The sequence below is a fragment of the Microdochium trichocladiopsis genome, assembly GCF_020744255.1.
Source record: "Microdochium trichocladiopsis strain MPI-CAGE-CH-0230 chromosome Unknown B0I36scaffold_2, whole genome shotgun sequence".
In the NCBI taxonomy this organism is placed as follows: Eukaryota; Fungi; Ascomycota; class Sordariomycetes; order Xylariales; family Microdochiaceae; genus Microdochium; species Microdochium trichocladiopsis.
Window position 1 is genome coordinate 2810152 of NW_025763545.1, and position 17716 is coordinate 2827867.

The 17716-nt window shown below is 54.3% G+C and overlaps 9 protein-coding genes across 9 annotated transcripts; 3 read left to right on the forward strand and 6 right to left on the reverse strand.

Moving 5' to 3' along the window:
- Window positions 1-422: 422 nt before the first annotated feature.
- On the reverse strand, window positions 423-3509 carry B0I36DRAFT_315105 (P-loop containing nucleoside triphosphate hydrolase protein). Its single transcript, XM_046152845.1, has 2 exons — window positions 3366-3509; window positions 423-3304 (listed from the first exon to the last, which is right to left on the reverse strand). Exons 1-2 carry the CDS (start codon window positions 3391-3393, stop codon window positions 825-827), a joined length of 2508 nt encoding a protein of 835 aa, XP_046017063.1. The 5' UTR covers window positions 3394-3509; the 3' UTR covers window positions 423-824.
- Window positions 3510-3730: 221 nt separating this feature from the next.
- On the reverse strand, window positions 3731-6508 carry B0I36DRAFT_262623 (pseudouridine synthase). Its single transcript, XM_046151152.1, has 4 exons — window positions 6276-6508; window positions 6094-6187; window positions 5697-6035; window positions 3731-5646 (listed from the first exon to the last, which is right to left on the reverse strand). Exons 1-4 carry the CDS (start codon window positions 6401-6403, stop codon window positions 3874-3876), a joined length of 2334 nt encoding a protein of 777 aa, XP_046017064.1. The 5' UTR covers window positions 6404-6508; the 3' UTR covers window positions 3731-3873.
- An 81-nt stretch (window positions 6509-6589) lies between these two features.
- B0I36DRAFT_315108 (uncharacterized protein) lies at window positions 6590-7754 on the reverse strand. The gene is made up of 3 exons (XM_046152846.1): window positions 7291-7754; window positions 7098-7225; window positions 6590-7011 (listed from the first exon to the last, which is right to left on the reverse strand). Exons 1-3 carry the CDS (start codon window positions 7498-7500, stop codon window positions 6864-6866), a joined length of 486 nt encoding a protein of 161 aa, XP_046017065.1. The 5' UTR covers window positions 7501-7754; the 3' UTR covers window positions 6590-6863.
- Window positions 7755-8597: 843 nt separating this feature from the next.
- Window positions 8598-9861, forward strand: B0I36DRAFT_237482 (PUA-like domain-containing protein; the record flags this gene model as incomplete). The annotated part of the gene is made up of 3 exons (XM_046149539.1): window positions 8598-9172; window positions 9241-9516; window positions 9573-9861. The coding sequence occupies 3 exons, from the start codon at window positions 8598-8600 to the stop codon at window positions 9859-9861; spliced, it is 1140 nt and encodes a 379-aa protein (XP_046017066.1).
- B0I36DRAFT_315111 (uncharacterized protein) lies at window positions 9694-10985 on the reverse strand. Its single transcript, XM_046152847.1, has one exon. The coding sequence runs from the start codon at window positions 10878-10880 to the stop codon at window positions 10023-10025; it is 858 nt and encodes a 285-aa protein (XP_046017067.1). The 5' UTR covers window positions 10881-10985; the 3' UTR covers window positions 9694-10022.
- Window positions 10986-11792: 807 nt separating this feature from the next.
- Window positions 11793-12404, reverse strand: B0I36DRAFT_230184 (heterokaryon incompatibility protein-domain-containing protein; the record flags this gene model as incomplete). The annotated part of the gene is made up of 1 exon (XM_046149127.1): window positions 11793-12404. A coding segment is annotated over one exon (612 nt), but the record flags the coding sequence as incomplete, so codon positions are not given.
- Window positions 12405-13813: 1409 nt separating this feature from the next.
- On the forward strand, window positions 13814-14451 carry B0I36DRAFT_359572 (uncharacterized protein; the record flags this gene model as incomplete). The annotated part of the gene is made up of 3 exons (XM_046158156.1): window positions 13814-13987; window positions 14072-14198; window positions 14297-14451. The coding sequence occupies 3 exons, from the start codon at window positions 13814-13816 to the stop codon at window positions 14449-14451; spliced, it is 456 nt and encodes a 151-aa protein (XP_046017069.1).
- Window positions 14452-14531: 80 nt separating this feature from the next.
- B0I36DRAFT_315120 (50S ribosomal protein L30e-like protein) lies at window positions 14532-15579 on the reverse strand. Its single transcript, XM_046152848.1, has 2 exons — window positions 14907-15579; window positions 14532-14834 (listed from the first exon to the last, which is right to left on the reverse strand). Exons 1-2 carry the CDS (start codon window positions 15145-15147, stop codon window positions 14710-14712), a joined length of 366 nt encoding a protein of 121 aa, XP_046017070.1. The 5' UTR covers window positions 15148-15579; the 3' UTR covers window positions 14532-14709.
- Window positions 15580-15897: 318 nt separating this feature from the next.
- B0I36DRAFT_315122 (ribosomal protein S8) lies at window positions 15898-17302 on the forward strand. The gene is made up of 3 exons (XM_046152849.1): window positions 15898-16028; window positions 16316-16502; window positions 16792-17302. The coding sequence occupies exons 2-3, from the start codon at window positions 16370-16372 to the stop codon at window positions 17049-17051; spliced, it is 393 nt and encodes a 130-aa protein (XP_046017071.1). The 5' UTR covers window positions 15898-16028; window positions 16316-16369; the 3' UTR covers window positions 17052-17302.
- The last annotated feature ends 414 nt before the right edge of the window (window positions 17303-17716 follow it).

Genomic DNA, 17716 nt, shown 5'->3' on the forward strand with positions numbered 1-17716 from the left:
CGGTCTGCCAACGTGCATCACACAGGCACGGCATGCGTCATTCACTGCCACCTCCCCCTGTGCTGTGCTGTGCTGTGCTGGTCCGTGATGCTCAAAATTTCAAATCATCTCTCAGTATTCCCGTCTGATCGCCGCCCGCCGTTCTCGGGCACTCGGACAGGAGGCTCTCCTGCAGTATGCATTATCGTTGTCGTGCATGCATGCTAGTTCGTGCATGCTATTTCCAGCGCATGGATAACCTGCAGTCCATACAATAGGGTACACGGCATTTCCCTTACGGGCCATCTTGAGATACAATCCACCAGGAAGAAAAACAATATATTGTTTCGTCATCATCCCCCCGGGGCCCCTTTATCACCATGGACCAGCGTCATCGCTGAGTCGTTGCACCTGCCAAACTCGACCGGGGCAGCTTTGCGCTTCCGCCATGTTCACCTGGGCAGTCTCCGTTCTGCCATGCAAGTTCTCATAGGCACAGGTCCCATTTCTCCAACTTTTGCAATCGCCTCCCGAATTTCACTGCTATACTTTCCCTCTCTACAATGCGCGTTCGCGAAACCACCAAAGGAGAGAGCAGCCCTGGTCTCTCTCCTGCCATGGTTGTATAAATGCGTCTCAATGCTCTGTAATTTTTATATAAACTTAAAGTAGCCACTTGGAATGCTGCCCAGGCTCCGCTTTCATAACGCCTAATTCCCAATTGTTGTCCCAAAAGACTTGTCAAATAGACCCAGACCATATATGTAAATGCAAATCCTTTTCGCAATTTAGCCATGCCAATCTTGTACAAGCCAGGCCCGGCTGCCTCTTCCCGTGGACCGCAATCAGTTCCCTTGCTGTGCGTCCTGGAATTTTTTCTGCTCCCGCCCAAACTTCTTGAACCATGCGTTCTGCGTGGGCTTCTTCTTGAGCGTCTTGTTGACGTTCTTGCGCTGCTCAATATACGCCATGTCCTGTCCGCCGCTGAGCTCTCCCAGCGTGCCGGCCGTCCGCCGCGCGCCAGCCCTCTTGGCCTTCTTCTTGATGCCCGCAGACCAGAAAAGATCGTCCGTCACATCTTCATTGTCGTCAGCTCGCTTCGCTTCTGTATCGACAATGACCTTCTGCAGCAGCTCCCGGCGTGCCTGAGGGGTGCTGAACACAAGACCCTCCATCTGGTCCATCCCGGCAAGCTGGGTGATGACCTTGAAAGAGTATCCCTGGTCTACCAGGAAAGCCTGCCTCTTGGTTGAGTAGTACATCTCGGCGGTATCTTTCGAAACAAGCGAGTAGAAGAAGGCATTGAATCCTTCATCGCTTCTTCGCTTGGCCCGTAGAATACGACCAAGCCGCTGTGCTTCTTGACGGCGAGATCCGTAGTGCGACGAGATCTGAATGAGGCACGTTGCTTCCGGCAAGTCGAGAGACGTGTCGCCAATCTTTGACAAGAAGACGGTCTTGACGAGTGGGTTGTGCTGGAAGTTCTCGAGGATGTGCATACGCTCCGCGTTGGGCGTGGAACCACAGATGTACGCCTTTTCCAGCGACTTGGCCACATGCTCCAGGGCGTAGACATTGTCCGAAAACACAATAACCTTGTCGCCTCTGTCCTCGTGATACTTGATAAGGAACTGGCACGCTTGGATCTTGCGTGGGTTCATGACGTAGAGGTTGGCCTTGAGACCACGATCCTGACTGCGGAGATACTCGTCGTAAAACTCTGTTGTCATCGGGCACCACACCTCAGCACACTGCACGCGGGCGATGTGTCCTTGCTCCGACAGTTCCATCCAGTTCGCCTCGTACAGCTTTGGTCCGATGAGGAAGTTGAGATCTTGGATCTTGTCGTCCTCACGAAGAAGTGTCGCGGTTAAGCCCAGCTTAGAGTGACTCTTGATCTGACTAGACACTTTTCTGAAGATATTGGCAGGCACGACGTGCACCTCGTCCAACAGCATCAGACCCCATTCTCGTTGAGTCAAGAAATCCATCATCTTTTGCGAATCGTGCGCGCGCTTGCCAGATTGAGTGACCATAGGATAGGTGGTGACGATGATACCCGTGTTTCCGGGGAAGCGTTGCTTGCTGTCGGCCGTGAAGACAGCAATGTCTTCGGGACGAATATTGCACCACTTCAGGAATTCCTGTCGCCACTGATGCGCAGACATCGTGCTGGTGCAAAGCACGATGGCTCCCTTCTTGATGGTGCAAGCAGCTGTAATGCCAACCAAGGTCTTGCCGGCTCCGCAGGGCAGCACGATGATTCCACTCTTGGCTCGTCCGTTACCGAACATCTTACTCAAGCTTTTCTCCTGGTAGCTTCGGATCTGGGTGGCCGGCCTCAAGTCGATCTCGAGGTTTGCGTTCTTGTCATCGTTGCGGAAATCATACTCCTCGAGCATAGGATATTGGATCTCCAAGCATCGTTTTTGCACAATCTCCACAGCTGTATCAGGAATTTCGAAAGCATGCACAGCTTCAGAGTTGTCGTCGTCATCGTCCTCTCGCAGTGCATCGTATGGGTTCTCTGCCTTGTCCCCGTCCTGTTGCTCGCCCTCTCGCTTCTCGCCCTTGTTGATCGCTGCCTGTTGTACGCCGGCGGCGTTCGAGGTACCTGGAATGACGAGGCCAACCATAGACGGCGCTGTAGTAACCGTCTCGGTACCTTGGACACGACATGGCCCAATGACGGGATCTTTCAGCAGCTTCTGCAGGACATCTGGATCGTTGCTCTCGATGAAGTACTTGTTGTCCTTGATGACCAGTTTGACCTTGCCGTAACTCGAAGCGCAGCTCTGAATGAAACCCGATATTGAAGGTGGAAGTGGCGTCTTGGAGAATCGCTCCAGCGTGTTAACAATGTCTTGAGGCTGGAGTCCTACCGACACGGCGGCATACAAGCTGTGTGTCGTCAAGGAGTATTCGTGCAGGAAAGTTGGTCGTGATAGAGGCTCGGCGACGGTGATCAGAAAGTCCTTGGCTTGCTCGGCTAGGGCGCTGAAGTTCTCAAGGATGATCCGCCCTCGCTGGGGATCGATCCATATCGGACGGCTCTTGTAGTCGGGCTTGAGCGGCAAATAAGAGAAATCACGCTTGCCATTGTCGCCAAAGTATCTCGAAGCGCTGTCGACAGGGCCGCGCACGGATCGGTCCTGGTATGCCGCAAGGGAGAACCGGTCGACGGCGTTCTGCAGCTGTTCCTCGTTGTCGGCGGGCACCTCTACGGCCTCGACATCTTCTTCGTCGCTGTCGATGTCGCGCGGTGTCGCGGGGCCAGGTGTGGAGGCCGCGGATGCTCGACCAGACTTAACCGCACCTACGACGTCTTGGGGAGAGGGAGACTGAGCGTTAGCAGGTCGACGACGCCGCGAAGCAGAAAGACTCACTTGCGGAGGCTTTGCGCTTGACAGGCATGTCGACCGATGGTCCCAGGGACCGACGACAGTAGCGGTCTCAAATCAAGTCGGGGTTGAGGCTGTCGTGAGGCGTGGGTGTCGAGGTGGTGGATTTAATGGAGGAGGGTCGTTGCCTGGAAAGCTTAAGATGGAGCTGCCGTGTGATGGTCGCCAGGCCTGGCTGATGACGAAGGCAGGATGAGTCAGGGTCGCAACCAATCGGCTTTTTTCCTGTTATGGAGCCGCCCCACTCTCCTGCAATTGTGTCTTGACCTTCGCCTCCCACTTGTCAACGCGGCGTATTCGAAATGTCTGGATGAGGTGGGCTTGGAATATCTGTCGAAGAGTTCCTAATCCTCGGACGAGCTGGGCTGAATTGTGCGGACCTAAATACAAGGCACACCATCGCAGATTCTCCACTCAATCAAATTGCTATCTCCGTTGCCCATGAGCGAAGTGTACACCACGGATATACTATCATGGCTCGAAAGGCTATCATCTATTCTGCGACTTTACTGGTTCCACGATAACGACCCTGAAGCTCCCTGATCGCCATGGTCGCATACTGGCTGGTATCAAGGGCGATCCGCAGAATGACCGCAATCTTCTTGTCCTTCTCCTCGGTAGATGAAGTCGCTCCTGGTGGCGGGCGTACAGCTAGAGCCTCCTTAGGCTCAGTCGCAGATTCTGGTCCTTCTGTACTTGCCGGGCCATTTTCCTGGAGGTTTTTCATTGCTGGCTCTGCCGTCTTGGCCTTCTTGCTGCTCGGTTCATCCTCCTGTACAGCGTCCTCTGCCTTCCTCCGCTCGCCTCTGGGGTATGCCACCCGTTGCTCCGTCTTGGGCTTGCCTTGCTGTTGCAGAATAAGGTCAAGATCTGTCGGCACAAGCTGCTCCAGATCATCTGTGTACGTCTGGACAGAAATTGAGGGTGTCTTGATGAAGTTGCCCATGACCTTCCTGTACGACCCAGGTAGGCTGAAGTCTCGGTGTCTACGACGCATATTGTGTGGGTCAAGCGCACCATTCTCCTCTTTGGCCATGAAGTCGACGTAGAACTGGCCAATGTCGTTGTCCGGATAGACAATGTCAAATCCAGGAGTGGGCAGCACAATATCGAATATGCTGTACTTGCCACTGCTGGCCTCTTCCTCGGTTAGCGGCCGCGCACGCTCGAAGTCCTGGGCGGCTTCGGATGCCTCGTTGGTCCCTTGAAGGTGGATGTTTTCTTCGTCAATCTCGTCAGGCTCTACTTTGGCTGCAGTCGCAACTGCAGGTTGCTGCTCTATGACGAGGTCACCTTTGACGACACGATCCCCGAATAGTTCCCACCTCTTGCTGGCTGCAAAGTTCCACACAAGAGACTGGTAGGCGTGGACATACATGGTCCGCATACCCCTGTTGATGGACTGAATGGCTCCTATGTAGTCCTTGGGCTGCTTCTCCAAGTGGCGCATCATATTGTATTCTGCCTGGCATCGCCGGGGGAGCAGCTTCACTGCGGCCTGGACGTTCCCCGTTGTGAGGAATTCGGCGCAGGCTTTGGCCCTCATGATGTCGTCGTTGCGCGTCCACTCGCCTTCTTTTTGCTCCGGAGCATCAAGCAATGAGGCATCGTACGCTAGAAGGCTCTTCACGGCCCCCTCGAAATCTTCCTTCAGGATCTTAATGCCGATGTCCTGAGTGCCGATCTCGTGTGTGCCGAATCTCTGGGTACCAAAGTAGTTGAGGAAGCCTCTCTGCTCGGTAGCTTTCAGTGCCGCTTCTGTCGTTGTCCTCGCCACATCGAGGATCTCGTCGAACGACATCCCCTCCGTGCCGTCGAATACGCAATTTTTGAGGACAATGACGAATTCGTTGCCGCCATGAGACCCAAGCCTCAGAGGGTACTCCTCATACTTGAAGTCTCCAATTTTGACTCCAGGTATGCGGTTGTTGTTGATGAACACTAGCGATGACGGGTTGCGACCTTTGATGCTGACTCGTTGGACCGTCACGGCTCGCCGATCCTTTGTGCCTGCCGTACCAAAGTCTTTGTTCTTGAGGTTCAGCACACGAGCGAGCTGGCCAACGGCATCCATGGTCTCCCGGTTCTCCTTGTAGAGCGAAAAGTGAAGGAATTTGCCTTTGGGCTGACCACCATCTTGCCGGGGACCACGCATACGATCGTTGTCAGGCCGGCGCTGGCCCTTGCCTCCCGACGCCGCTGCCTTGATGGTGTTCTCACTTCCGGTGCTGGTGTCGATCTTGCCAGCAAAGATGCGTCGAATTTCCTGCTTGGAGTCAGTCAATGTCCAGTCATGGTGGATTCAGGTCACCTCACAGTGTGAATGCGGGATCGAGTTCCTTTGTCTTCAATTGCAGGGATCTGTACCGATCCATGACTCTGAGCCTTCGCCTTGGGATCTTGCAGTATTTTGTCGTATAGCCCGGACAGCTCTTGTGCGGTATCAGCACCAACGAGCTCCGCCAGAAGGGTACGATCAGAATCTGTCGGGCCGTCTACCGACTCCTTCGCCTCCTCAACTTTGCTTTCCGACGTGCTCTTGGAGTCAGAGTTCGGTTCCCCGTTCTTGACTGTTTCTGTCTGAGTTGCAGATTGGGCCTGGGCATCCGCTGGCTGCGAGACCGAATTGTCCTGAGGCTCTAGACGTGAAGACTCCTGGTATTAAATGTCAGTAATCCGAGGACTTTGTGAGCCACGGGAGTGGTGAACGCACGGCTCTGGCAAAATCCTTTGCGTTTGTGTAGAACTCTTTCAGATGAACAACTTCACCAGCTTTGTTGATCTCATTAACCTGAAAGTCGGTGTATCTGGGGAACAAGCACGTTACTAAATGTTCAGGCCGCAACGGTCTATCCTGCTTGCCAGAAGTCATGGCTGTTGCGGTGGACTTCATACCTTGTGCGTATCGAGCCGTTCCAGCTGTGCTCCCTCGTGGACACAAAGTGGGTGATGCCGATGCGTTGCTCCAGGGTATCACGCAAAGATGCGTCGCCACCCTGGGCCATGGCAGTGTGAGTCGCCATTGTGCAAGACACGTCCAATCAATACGGCCGACTTGATTGTTCAATCGACGTCTCCGGCAAGAACAGTCCCAGGTATAAGTGCAGGCGCTGTACGGCTCTTGGATGGTGGCAGTTTCCACCAAAGAAAATAAAAGTCGGCGCTGGGGTCCACTGCATGCACAGCAGCTCAGGGAGGGACAGGGGTATGCGGCTAAGCAGTATTGGGTACGCTAAGGCACTATTAAGCCCAGCATCCCGCCCTCAAATCATTCCTTCTTGATCAACCAAAGGTCAGCTCCTAATTTGAACAGATTCGACGTCCATTGCCGACCAATTTCTAATTGTGTCCTTGCCTAATTCTTACAAAAAATCGCAAAGCACGTGTTCGCCATCCGAGTCTATTCCATCACCATCACTGGTTGCTTGCGCGACTTGGCCTTGGAACCCCAGCTCGATCCACACAATCGTGGAGATCCGGGGCTCACAACCTCGCGCTGAAGCCAATCTTGGGCGGCTGCTGCCAGACAATCTTGGCAGACTCGACCAGGTCCTCCTTCTCCATGGCCTGTATCATCGTCTTGACGGGTGCCGAGGCCATGTGCTTCTCGTACCCCGCCTGGTCCGCGTATCTGCAAACTGCCATTAGCCAGCAAGCCCAGTCACTGTGACCGCCGGATGAACCCATTGGCGGCGTGCAATGTCATGCATGACCTACACTTCGCGAACGACTACGTCGGTGAGCTTGCCACCGAGCTCTGGACCAGCCATGGAGAGCTCATACGTGAGTACATACGGCTCGTTTTTGGTCGTGTAATCGGCGCAGTTTTGGAACAACTCGAGGAACTGGAACGACAGTGTCAGCGGCTTTGTCGCCCAATCTTTGGTGCAAGAGACAAGGGCCAGCGTACTCTCTTGTCCTTGCCAGGCTTGATGCTGATGACTGCAGTGAGTGCAAGGTGGCCCGCCATTGGGATTGATTGCTCTGGTAGACGTGGGCGACAGGATGAGCGACTTGCACAGTAATGGATGCCAACGGATTGATGGAAGAAGAAGGTCAACTGATCAAGAACTTGTTGCGACGAGCCACGCTTGCTTCTCTGCCCGTCGCGAGACTCCATCGGCGGGTAACGTTTGCCATTCCCACCTTCGCCATGTGGGGCGAGCCTCCACGATGTCGCTACCCCAGATTCGGCTGTGGGACGGCTCGCTCGAAACAGTACACTGAGAAGGAACAAACTACAAGGTCGCTTAGGCCACACTTGCAATCATGTTCAGTGTTCAACGTACTAATCATTCATTCGTCTGAAGGTGGTCATGTGGATGTAACTGAGCGACCACAAACCACAAATTGCTCAAGGGGCTCTCGGGCTGCTTTGCAGAATCTTGACCTTGGCGAGAATCTCAATAGCTCAACGTGCACAAAACAGCACTCGGCTATACATCAGAGAGTGTTATGGTGATGATGTTGATGTCAATATGTTGAGATGGGAGATGTAGTCAAAGTCCCCGCTTCCGAGCGGCCTGCGACTCTTTGCCGCGATCGCAGTCGCCTCCTTGAAGACCCTCATGGCTGGCAAACACCAATATTGATTGTTTGCTGGCAGTGGGATCGGCCGAGAATAGAACACACGGCTTCGTCGCGCCTTCTATGGAAGTGTTTGTACCCCCCTCATGCTCTTGCCAATCTCCATCCTCGCGTCAACCAACCCATACACACGTCTTCTAATGAATATAGACCACACTTGTTTGCAATCGCCATGTATAAATCATGTGCAACGGCGTTGGATCGATACCTTCGCCCTCCTCTGCCGCTATTCACCTCACGCTATAACAGCTCTATGATACAACCTTGTTGTCTCCCATCTCCTAGCATTTTCACATCCAACTCAAGCCAGCCCTCCGATAGTCTCGACACTATGAGTGCCTCGGAGCGTTCAGCCGCGCGGAATCGCTTTGCAAGAGTCAGTCGGGACCGGCACTCTTTCGACCCAGCACTGTTGGTGATCCCTGGGTATGGGGCCGAACCTTTGGGTAATTGTCGTCAGCGGGCCTTCATCATGACGCATGTTCGCCAGTCCCCTGACCCGGAAGTTATTGCGTCAGAATGCTGACTTGCGCATCAGGTTTTGAGCCCGACAATACGGTACTTCAACTTGGATGGATCGAGTCACCGGACCTCTGTAATAAATGCAGCACCGAGAGAAGGTAGGCCGTCATGGTAAATGAATGTCCCGTCGAGCGCTACAGATATTCATCGGACACGACAGATGCGAAGTCCTCACATTCGACAATAGCCTCGGAAAGCAAGTACAACCAAGATGCTCTGCTCGAGATGTCTGATTCCGTGCGGTTATCACTCCTCCGCGACAATGCTCTCGGACCTTGGCATGAGAAGCTCAGCAGCTTTCTCCATACTGCGCTACGGGACGAGGAAATGGATGACCCAGTGATCGACCTCGATCGCATCCAGCACGCCCGGCTCGACAAGTTGCTCAATGAACTCCTCAACTATGCCGAGTCCGTGCGCATCACGAAGTTTTCGGCACACTTCGCGCTCGGCTTTCGCGTGGACATGTCGAATGCTAAGAACTTGAGGCGAGCATGGAGGCGTCGATATCGCGAGCAATACTTCATGCTGGACCAACGACGATGTGCTGTTATGGTAGAAGGTGGCCATCTCAAGGACGTGTCTTTCAATGCCTGTCTGATTTACAACCTGAGCAAGTGGCAGACAATAGGTGCAAGTCCTGTCTCCGAGATTGAAGCCAACCTACAGTTTGAGCCAGGACAGTAAGCGCCACTCGAGAGACTTTTCAGATACGACAATCGAGGCTAACAGATGACACCGCGACTCTCAGTTGGTGGCTGAACATTACTTGCGCTGAGCGTGACGGCATAGTTGCTGGCTCATCAGAGAACCTGACCAAAGGCCGTTATGGCATTCCCACTCTGCCATTACTATCAGGAAGAGAAGAGATCGGCAATGGGGAGACTGGCCAATACATTCGAGAAGGAACAGCTCAAGATATGCACTTCTCTCTAATCTCACAAGTTGGTCGGCAGATCCGCATCTTGAGAGGTCACGGCCTTAAGAGTATTTTTGCACCCCAGGCTGGGCTGAGGTACGATGGACTGTAAGTTAGATCTGTAAAGACCGAAGGAGACCACGTGCTGACAACCTGGACCCCAGATATGTCATCAAGCGATACGGCCACAAGCACGACGAAGCCACAAACGTGCATCGACTAGTCTTGACACTCGAGAGGGTTCCGGGCCAGAGGCCAATGGAAGAGACACAGATGATTCCGAGACCTGCTCAGCTCGATGACTGGGCATTGTACGAAAAACTCGAAGGCGACAAAATCAAGATGCTTGACGGAGAAGCGACCTATCTTGAGTGGAAGCTGACGCGTGAAAGAGAGAAAATCGAGCGTGAGGACTGGAGAAGGGCCAGACTTTTCAGAGCGTCTGTCCAGTGAGGACATTCTGAGACAACTCCTGTGCGCCATTATTGTAATTATAAGCCTAAGCCAAATTTGAACCTGAGAGAGCCAATTCAGACCTATTCCTTGCAGTGTTCAAGTGTTCTGGTTATGTACCCTCTCTAAGCGAAGAGAAGTGTGTATAGCTCGGCGATTTCTTATCCCAGTCGGAAACATATCCTTCCAGCTCTAGAGAAGATCCTTGAGGTATCTTGGTCCACTTCAGGGCCTGACTCCAGAAAGTGCCGATATTCCAGTAACCCAACGCGGTAGCAAGTTCGAGGCTCGTTAACCTTACAGCATATCTCGTCGCTATCTCTACTCGCGGCCTGATCGTCCCCGATATGCCACTCGACCACGAGACAAGTCTTACGATTGACCACAAGAAGCCCCCACGATCCGTCCATCAGCTTTTCGCGAATATCCCGCTCCAGCAAGGACGACTTTCGCGGGAGCCTGGCCAATTCCGCGATGCTCAAGTACGCGGACTCCGCGTGAAATCGCTGCAGCATACCCTGGAGTCTGGAGAGACGGAACCAGCGAGATAGACGGTACAGCGAGCGTCTGAAAGACTGGTGTCTTTGAAGTGGGGTCAACGTCTTTGAGCTCGAGGGACTCCGTCGCTCGAGAAGTGAGCTAGACCAGGGAAGCTTCGTGGCAGCCTTCTGGGCGCAGTTGTAGATGAACTGCTCCATCCGTGCAAACAGAGGACTTGTTGTCCAGAGAAATTTCTGGATTGTCTCCGAGAATCTGTAGAGTCGCGACGTTGTCGCGAGATGAGAGGCGGTGTGCATCAACACGATGCTGTTGGAAGGCAAGATGTACGCCTCGCCAATGAGGTAGTCGACGTCGTCTATCTGGCGCGCTGACGATGAATTAGCCGTTGGAGAAAAGTGTGCGGAGGCTTGATACAACGGGATGACCTGTCCGTTCCTCATCTCAAGGGCCTGTAGTGACCAATCATATGATGGGCTTGGCTGCGTTGCCGATGCGGATAAAGTCGTCTCGACTGACATAGAGGAGCGGCCGCTTTGGCCTTCGGTACTTTCCTCGCTGTCTTCCTCCGCCACGCTTGTTCCACTCTCGTCGTCGTCGTCGTCTTCCTCCTCCTCCTCCTCCTCCTCCTCCTCCCTGTCGCTGTCTCCATTATCACTGCTCTCAATCTCGCTCTCATCCGTGCTGTCATCATCGCTTTCATCTTCCTCTTCGGCCCCTTCTCCGTCTTTGCTGATCCATCTGCTTATAGCATCACTATCCCAAGACACCGTGCCCCTCCAGCCTGCCCAGCTCCACGAAGGAAACCCAGAGCGGCGCCGCAGCACAGAGCTTTCATGCTCGTCATGGCACACGTGACGCCAGATGAGCATCGTTGTCAGGCATTGATGCTGGAACTTATCGACTCCCTGACCGGAATCTGGGTCTGACGTGTCTACACATCCGCGTAGATCTGCGCAATCACTGTCGGGGGAATGAGACTTTTCAGCCTGCTTCCCCTCAGGCATAGAAGATTGATGCTCCCCGGTGTTCATGGGACGACAAGCATGATTGTGTTGGATACCGCGCTCCACGACTTCATTGGCTCCACCTACAGAAAGACCTGATAGCTCAGGAGGCGGCTCCGCAAGGAACACGGGCACTCCCGCAATGACTGCGAACCCGGGAATCATCCTCGCGAAGAACTTGAGGACTCCCCTGAAGCCGTTGATCGAGTCCACTTCCTTTGTGAGGTCTTTGCCGGTGTAGATGTTGAGCAGCTGGACGAAGAAGCCGAGTCCGGCCCAGAACTGCCCTCGGGCGTCTCTGAGGGAGTACATGTCCCTGGTCCAGTTCTGCCTGATGCGCTCCTTCCACAAGCCTTTTCCTAGCGAGAGACTCTCCTCGTAGCCGTCTAGAACGACATCAAGGAGCTCGTGCGCCTCGGGGTACGTCTCGCTAAAGGCAGAACTGTGAGTCTGGAATAAAGTCTCGTGGTCGGTAAAGTACAGACGGGCCGGAGAGAGGACAGACTCCTGGAAGCACCATCCGCGTTGGTACCAGACTGATTTCTTGACGCTCTCATACACGTGCGGGCTCGTCGTGAATATTGTGAAGCCGCCGGCGTCGTCCGAAGACCCAGGGGCTCCTGGAGGTGGTATGCTCAGAAGCTTCTGCTGTGTCCTCGGAGTGTCCCCGACACCGGGCAAGGCGCCACTTGTGCTCGCCGCTATAATGGTAAGCTGAGCTGACATGTATATCAGGTCCATCTGAGAAATGAGATTGACGAGAACAGCCGCGTCGGCCTTTTGATCAATGCAAAACTGGTCTACCCAGAGGTAGCGATAGCCGAGATCAGTTGTCACTGTCATGGCATCAGAGACAACTCGGGGGACTCGCGTGGGCAGGCGTCGAGAATGGCGGTTATCATCAGGCTCGCCATCTTCCGGTGCAACAAGGGCAACGAGATCTTCGTTTGCCAGGCCCCAAACGTAGCTGAGGGCAAGATACGCCATGTCATCTTGCCTATCAATGAGGGCGAAATCCTGGCAGTCGATAAGTCGCATACCGTTGAGCCTGAAAATTTTGGTATTGTCTGATGGCGCAACTCCAGCCTGCTGCATCCAACTTCTCACAAGAGCCGGGGGATAAGTTGGCTGGCACAGGTGAGTCCTCGGCCCCTCTGCCATGGTCGGGTCGGCGAAATATCTCAGCAAGTCAGATGTTCTGGAAACTCCTATATAGCCCCGACAAAGAGCCTCGACCTTGTCCCTGTATGCTAGCAAATCCCGCGGTCTGTTGCCGGGATAGATGAGCGCCCGCGCCACTGGTTGGAACAAGTGTGCCGTCTGGTTGTCTAGGAAGTTTGACGTGAAAGCCGACGAGCTCAGGATGGAGTCCGGTGGAAGTGGACGGCGGTCAGCGTCTGCCTCGTCGAGATCAACATGGTGAGCTAAGAGGGCACAGACGGCACATTCTGCGTCTAGTTGTCCCCATTCGCCGAGCAAGCGGTGGTTATCGGAGCGGTTGTTTTGGACAGCATTTATACTCATGGCAAAGTCTAGACGGAGGCAGCTTGGACAAAGGCGTGGCCGAGTCTCTGGGCCCGTTGGGCCTTTACACGCGCTGGCATTTTGAAGTCTTTGGAGCGCCCAACCATCTGCAGCTTGCATCTGCGTCCATGTTTCTGGTCAGTCCTAAACCGCCGCCGAACGCACAACAGCCCATGAACGGACAAGCGGGAAATGAGCATACCACGGACTCCCAACTCTCGTGAGCTGCCACAGCTGCGGCCATGGCCTTAGAGATCCGTGATGGTGTCTTCCCCAAGCCAAAGCCCCGTGCCGAATGATGTATATCCCAGGGACGAGCGATCGGAGCCTACATGGCTCATATCACGGCAGAAGCATTGGGTTGGTGTACATGATATCCAAGGCAGTTGACAAAGCTATAGAGAGGGCCAGATGCCTCTCCCAGCAGCACAGGACCTACTATAGTAGCACGGTTTCAGCGTGCTTCCACGTGGTTGGTCAACTAATCGCCATCCTTGTCGTCAGCAGCAGGATGCCGGGCGGCTGAGGCCGCTCTCCAGCGCCTAACCGGCGCTGCAGGAATCAGGCCAGGTCATGTCCGGAAGGGGTTTTGCACACCGTGTCTCTGTGCCACCCCGTCAAACTAATCGAACTGGTTCGGAGAAAAAGCACAGCGCCAGGAAAGCCCGACGGCTCTTCACGCTGTGAGAGGTCCACGCCGAGTTCCAACCGCCGCAAGGTTGTAGGCTCGGCCCACTGCCGAGCCAGAAGCGCCCAAGTCAATGGTGACCCGGGCGAAGTGTCTCATTGGCTGCCATTGACGACCCCACGCACAATATTGCCGGGCCGGCATCTCCCCCAGCATGGCCTGGAAAGCTCGATGAGCTGACATCAACATCGTTGAATTCGAAACCTCGCAGTCAATCGAAGCTGTTCGAAGAGCCATGGGTGCCAAAAAGCAGACTGCGAAGGCCCCAGCTCCTGCAAAAGGCGGCAAGGACACCGGGAAAGGTGACAAGGCAGCCAAAGGGGCCAAAGGCAAGGGTCAGGACGATGCCGATGCTGGGAAGACCGTCAAGACGAAAGGAGGACAATGGATCACAGCCCGTCATATTCTCGTGCGTAACATGCACAGGCCAGCTACCCCGAACGACTTGGGCCATTTGAGAAAATAGGGGAACTGACATCAGATGGTGCTCTAGTGTGAGAAGAAAGGGAAATTCGAGCAGGCAAAGGACAAGATCCAGCAGCAACTCGAAGAGGGAAAGAAGGGCAAGCAGGTGTTTGCTGATGTGGCGCGCGAGTTCTCTGAGGACAAGGCCCGACAAGGTATGTGCAAGCCTGAAGTTGGCTAACTCACGGACTGCGAGGACCTAGCCGTGACGGCTTCAATCGTCCATATGGGCTGATACACGAGTCACATATAGGTGGTTTGATTGGCAAAATGACCAAAGGTGCTCTCATGCCAGCGTTCGAAGAGGTTGCGTATGCTTTGCAGCTCTCCAGCGATAAGGAGATACACATGGGGGAGGCCAAGACCTCCGAAGGCTACCATCTAATTATAGTGGAAGACCGTGGGTAAACTCTCGTGTACCACAATCCCATGGAAGTTACTGGATAAAGCACTCCCCAAAGTCTCACAATTGCAAGCACGCGACAATATTCTCATGCAGAACTTCTTTGATTCCGATGCAGTCATGGTATCTCTCAGGTCCGGCACTATGCCAACGTGTCTTGGTGTAGTACATCCGGGAGATGTGGTTGAACATGGTTGGGAAGGCCTTCCTCCATTTGTCTATAACCCCCACGATAACGCCATTTTTTTGATGTAAAACCCCGTTTACTGCTCGGTCTGGAAGTAGTTGAGGAGGATGGAGCGCTCGGTAGACTCCTCACCCCAGTCCTTGACGACGACGCAAGAGCAGTTGACAACCTTTCTCGCGTTACCCTCACGGTCGAGGACGCCTGTGGGAGAAATCATATTAGCAACTCATATCGTAGAGAGAGATGTTGGTGGTCAACCGCGAGTTGACTTACAGAGACCGGCCCACTCGCCGAGCTGCTTTCCATCGGGAACCTTGATGAGGGGGATCTTGTGCTCGGAGCAGAGAGCGATGACGAGCTTCTTGTAGGCCTCCTCCTCGCAGGACTCGTTCAGGACACACATGTGAGCCTGGCGGCGGTCGAGGGCCTTGGAAGCCTCACGGAGACCGCGGGCAAGACCATCGTGCATGAGGGCGAGCTTCAAGACACCCTTGAGGGCGTCAAGAACGGACATCTGGCCCTTGGAGGCATCGGCAGAAACCTCGACCTCCTCGGCGACCTCAGGGGCGTTGTTCTCTTCTACGTCCGACTAGACAGGCGAAAGATATCCAGTTAGTCTCAGATGATCGTCACGTGGGCTGGTCGTCCTGCGTCATGGTCGTGGCAGCTGCCGAGCTGGGGCTTCTTTTTTTTGCTTCGAGATTGTGAATTTCGAATGCGCGCGCGGGGCACATGCGCGCGCAGAGTCCCGAGCCTGCATTTGCAGCATGACGACGATTGTGACGGGGGGGAACGACGGCAGGGGCGAGCATACCATCTTGAATGTGCGTGATACCGGGTGCGATCCTCGAAGAGTTGTCGGTACTGGTATGGGAATGGGTGGTGTTGAGAATTGGGTGTGGGATTGGAGGGAAGGGGAAGCGGCGAATCTAGGCACGTTCAAAATCTCGAACAAAGATTCACACGCACGCACAGCTGCCCGCACGCACGCCGACGCTCGCTCGCTGTGAGACGTAGTGGGTCGAAATTGGCACACAGATTGTCTGCTGTCCCGCATGCCGGCGAGTCCCCTTGCCCAGCAGCAGTGCCCAGTTGGTGTGGTGTCGAGTCGCTTCGTGGGAAAACAAGTGGAGTCTGACAGCCCGCGCAGCCAATCAGAGCAGCCTAGGAGCATGGGCCAGCTAGGGTTTTTTGCTGTGCCCACCACATTTTACAAATTCCGCCCGTCGCCAGCCAGTGTGGTGCGCGGCCTGGGTGGAGTGCCAGCTGCGCGAGTGCTAGCTCTGCCCGACTTTTTGCTGGCTCTCCTCCTCCCTTCCCCCTTCTCTCGATCTCTTCACAATCCTCAACCACCAATCGACAACACCACGTCCTCCCGTGTCGCCCACAACCGAGGTATGTGAGAGAGCACTCTTCTCAACATGGGTTGAAGACATCCCCCCCGACGCGCGTCGTTTGCGACGACATGCAATAGAGAAAATCTATACACCCTTCAAGAAGCCAGAGGGGAGCAATCATGGACCGGCTGCGAGAGTTTTGTGCCTGAGCGCAAATATCTGGCGGGACGCCGGCTTTGATACCCTCCCCTCTCCAGTACTGAGCGGGTAGAACCCTTGTCGGGGGCACTCTTCCCGTTCGTGGCTTTTGAAGGCTAACAAAGTGGCAATTCCTGCCGTCGACAGATACCTCATATCCTCTTATCCTCGATTTGAGAATCTCCGCCCAATACCGCCAAGATGGTTCGCACTTCCGTTCTCCACGACGCCCTCAACTCCATCAACAATGCCGAGAAGGCCGGCAAGCGCCAGGTCCTCATCCGGCCTTCGTCCAAGGTCATCATCAAGTTCTTGACTGTCATGCAGCGTCACGGTAGGTTTTCGCAGCCCCCCAATGCCGGTTTTGTGTCAGGTTCTCCAGATATGTTGTTGGGATGGGACGGACTCTCCTTCGCTCTCGAAACAAAACATTCGGCATGATAACTGGACGACGGTCTCAACATTGCTCCTACGACCATAGTCTTTTAAGTTGCCGATAGATGGATGAAATTCTTGTAGTTTCGAGCGAAGGAGTCTTACACGTCTCTCCGACGTATCTGGATGAAGTTCTGACGTTTAGTCTTTCGCTACAAATTTTGCTGACTTGTTTTTGATACAATCAGGCTACATTGGCGAGTTCGAGGAGGTCGATGACCACCGCTCCGGCAAGATTGTCGTCCAGCTCAACGGCCGCCTCAACAAGACTGGTGTCATCTCTCCCCGCTACAACGTCCGCCTTGCCGACCTCGAGAAGTGGGTTGTCAAGTTGCTGCCTGCCCGTCAGTTCGGCTACGTTATCCTGACCACCTCTGCTGGTATCATGGACCACGAGGAGGCCCGCCGGAAGCACGTTGCCGGCAAGATCATTGGCTTCTTCTACTAAGCTGTGGGATTACCCCCAGTTTGGTTGAGTTGACGACTGAAAGACAAAAAGTAAAAAAGGGGTGATGGGATTTCGAAACGACTATTGTCGAGCATCTTACCGGCGTTGGGGACAATGGGCAATGAATGAAGGACCAACTACTGATTTTGGCTTGGCCCCTGCTTGAGCCGAATATACCACGATACCACGAGAATGCCCAAGCAATGTCTGTTCGATCTTGATTCTGAATATGAACATGACCAGACACCTCAGTGACAGACCCTTTTGTGTACGTGACCCGTGCATACCATGCCACTCCATGCCAATGTGTGCGCTAGCGCTCAGGTCCGCAATGCATGGACCAGGGAACAAGTTGCACGGGAGAGCCTCGACAGCAACCACGAATGTAGGCGTGAGACCACATGCCTCCGAAGACGTGTTACACGAAAGTTCATCATTGAAAACACTGGGCCACATCTGACGGACGGACTCTGCATTACCCTCACGAGATTGACGACTTCCCAACTGGGTAGACGGATTGGTTCTTGTGATTGGGTGCCGGCTTGCCGATTGAGGCTGAAAACGAGAGTGCTGACCAGGAGAGATGGCCAAATCAGGACCCGTTCCACAGCCCGACGAACGGCGGGTGTGCGGACACCAAAGACGTCACCAACCCCTAAAAGCCC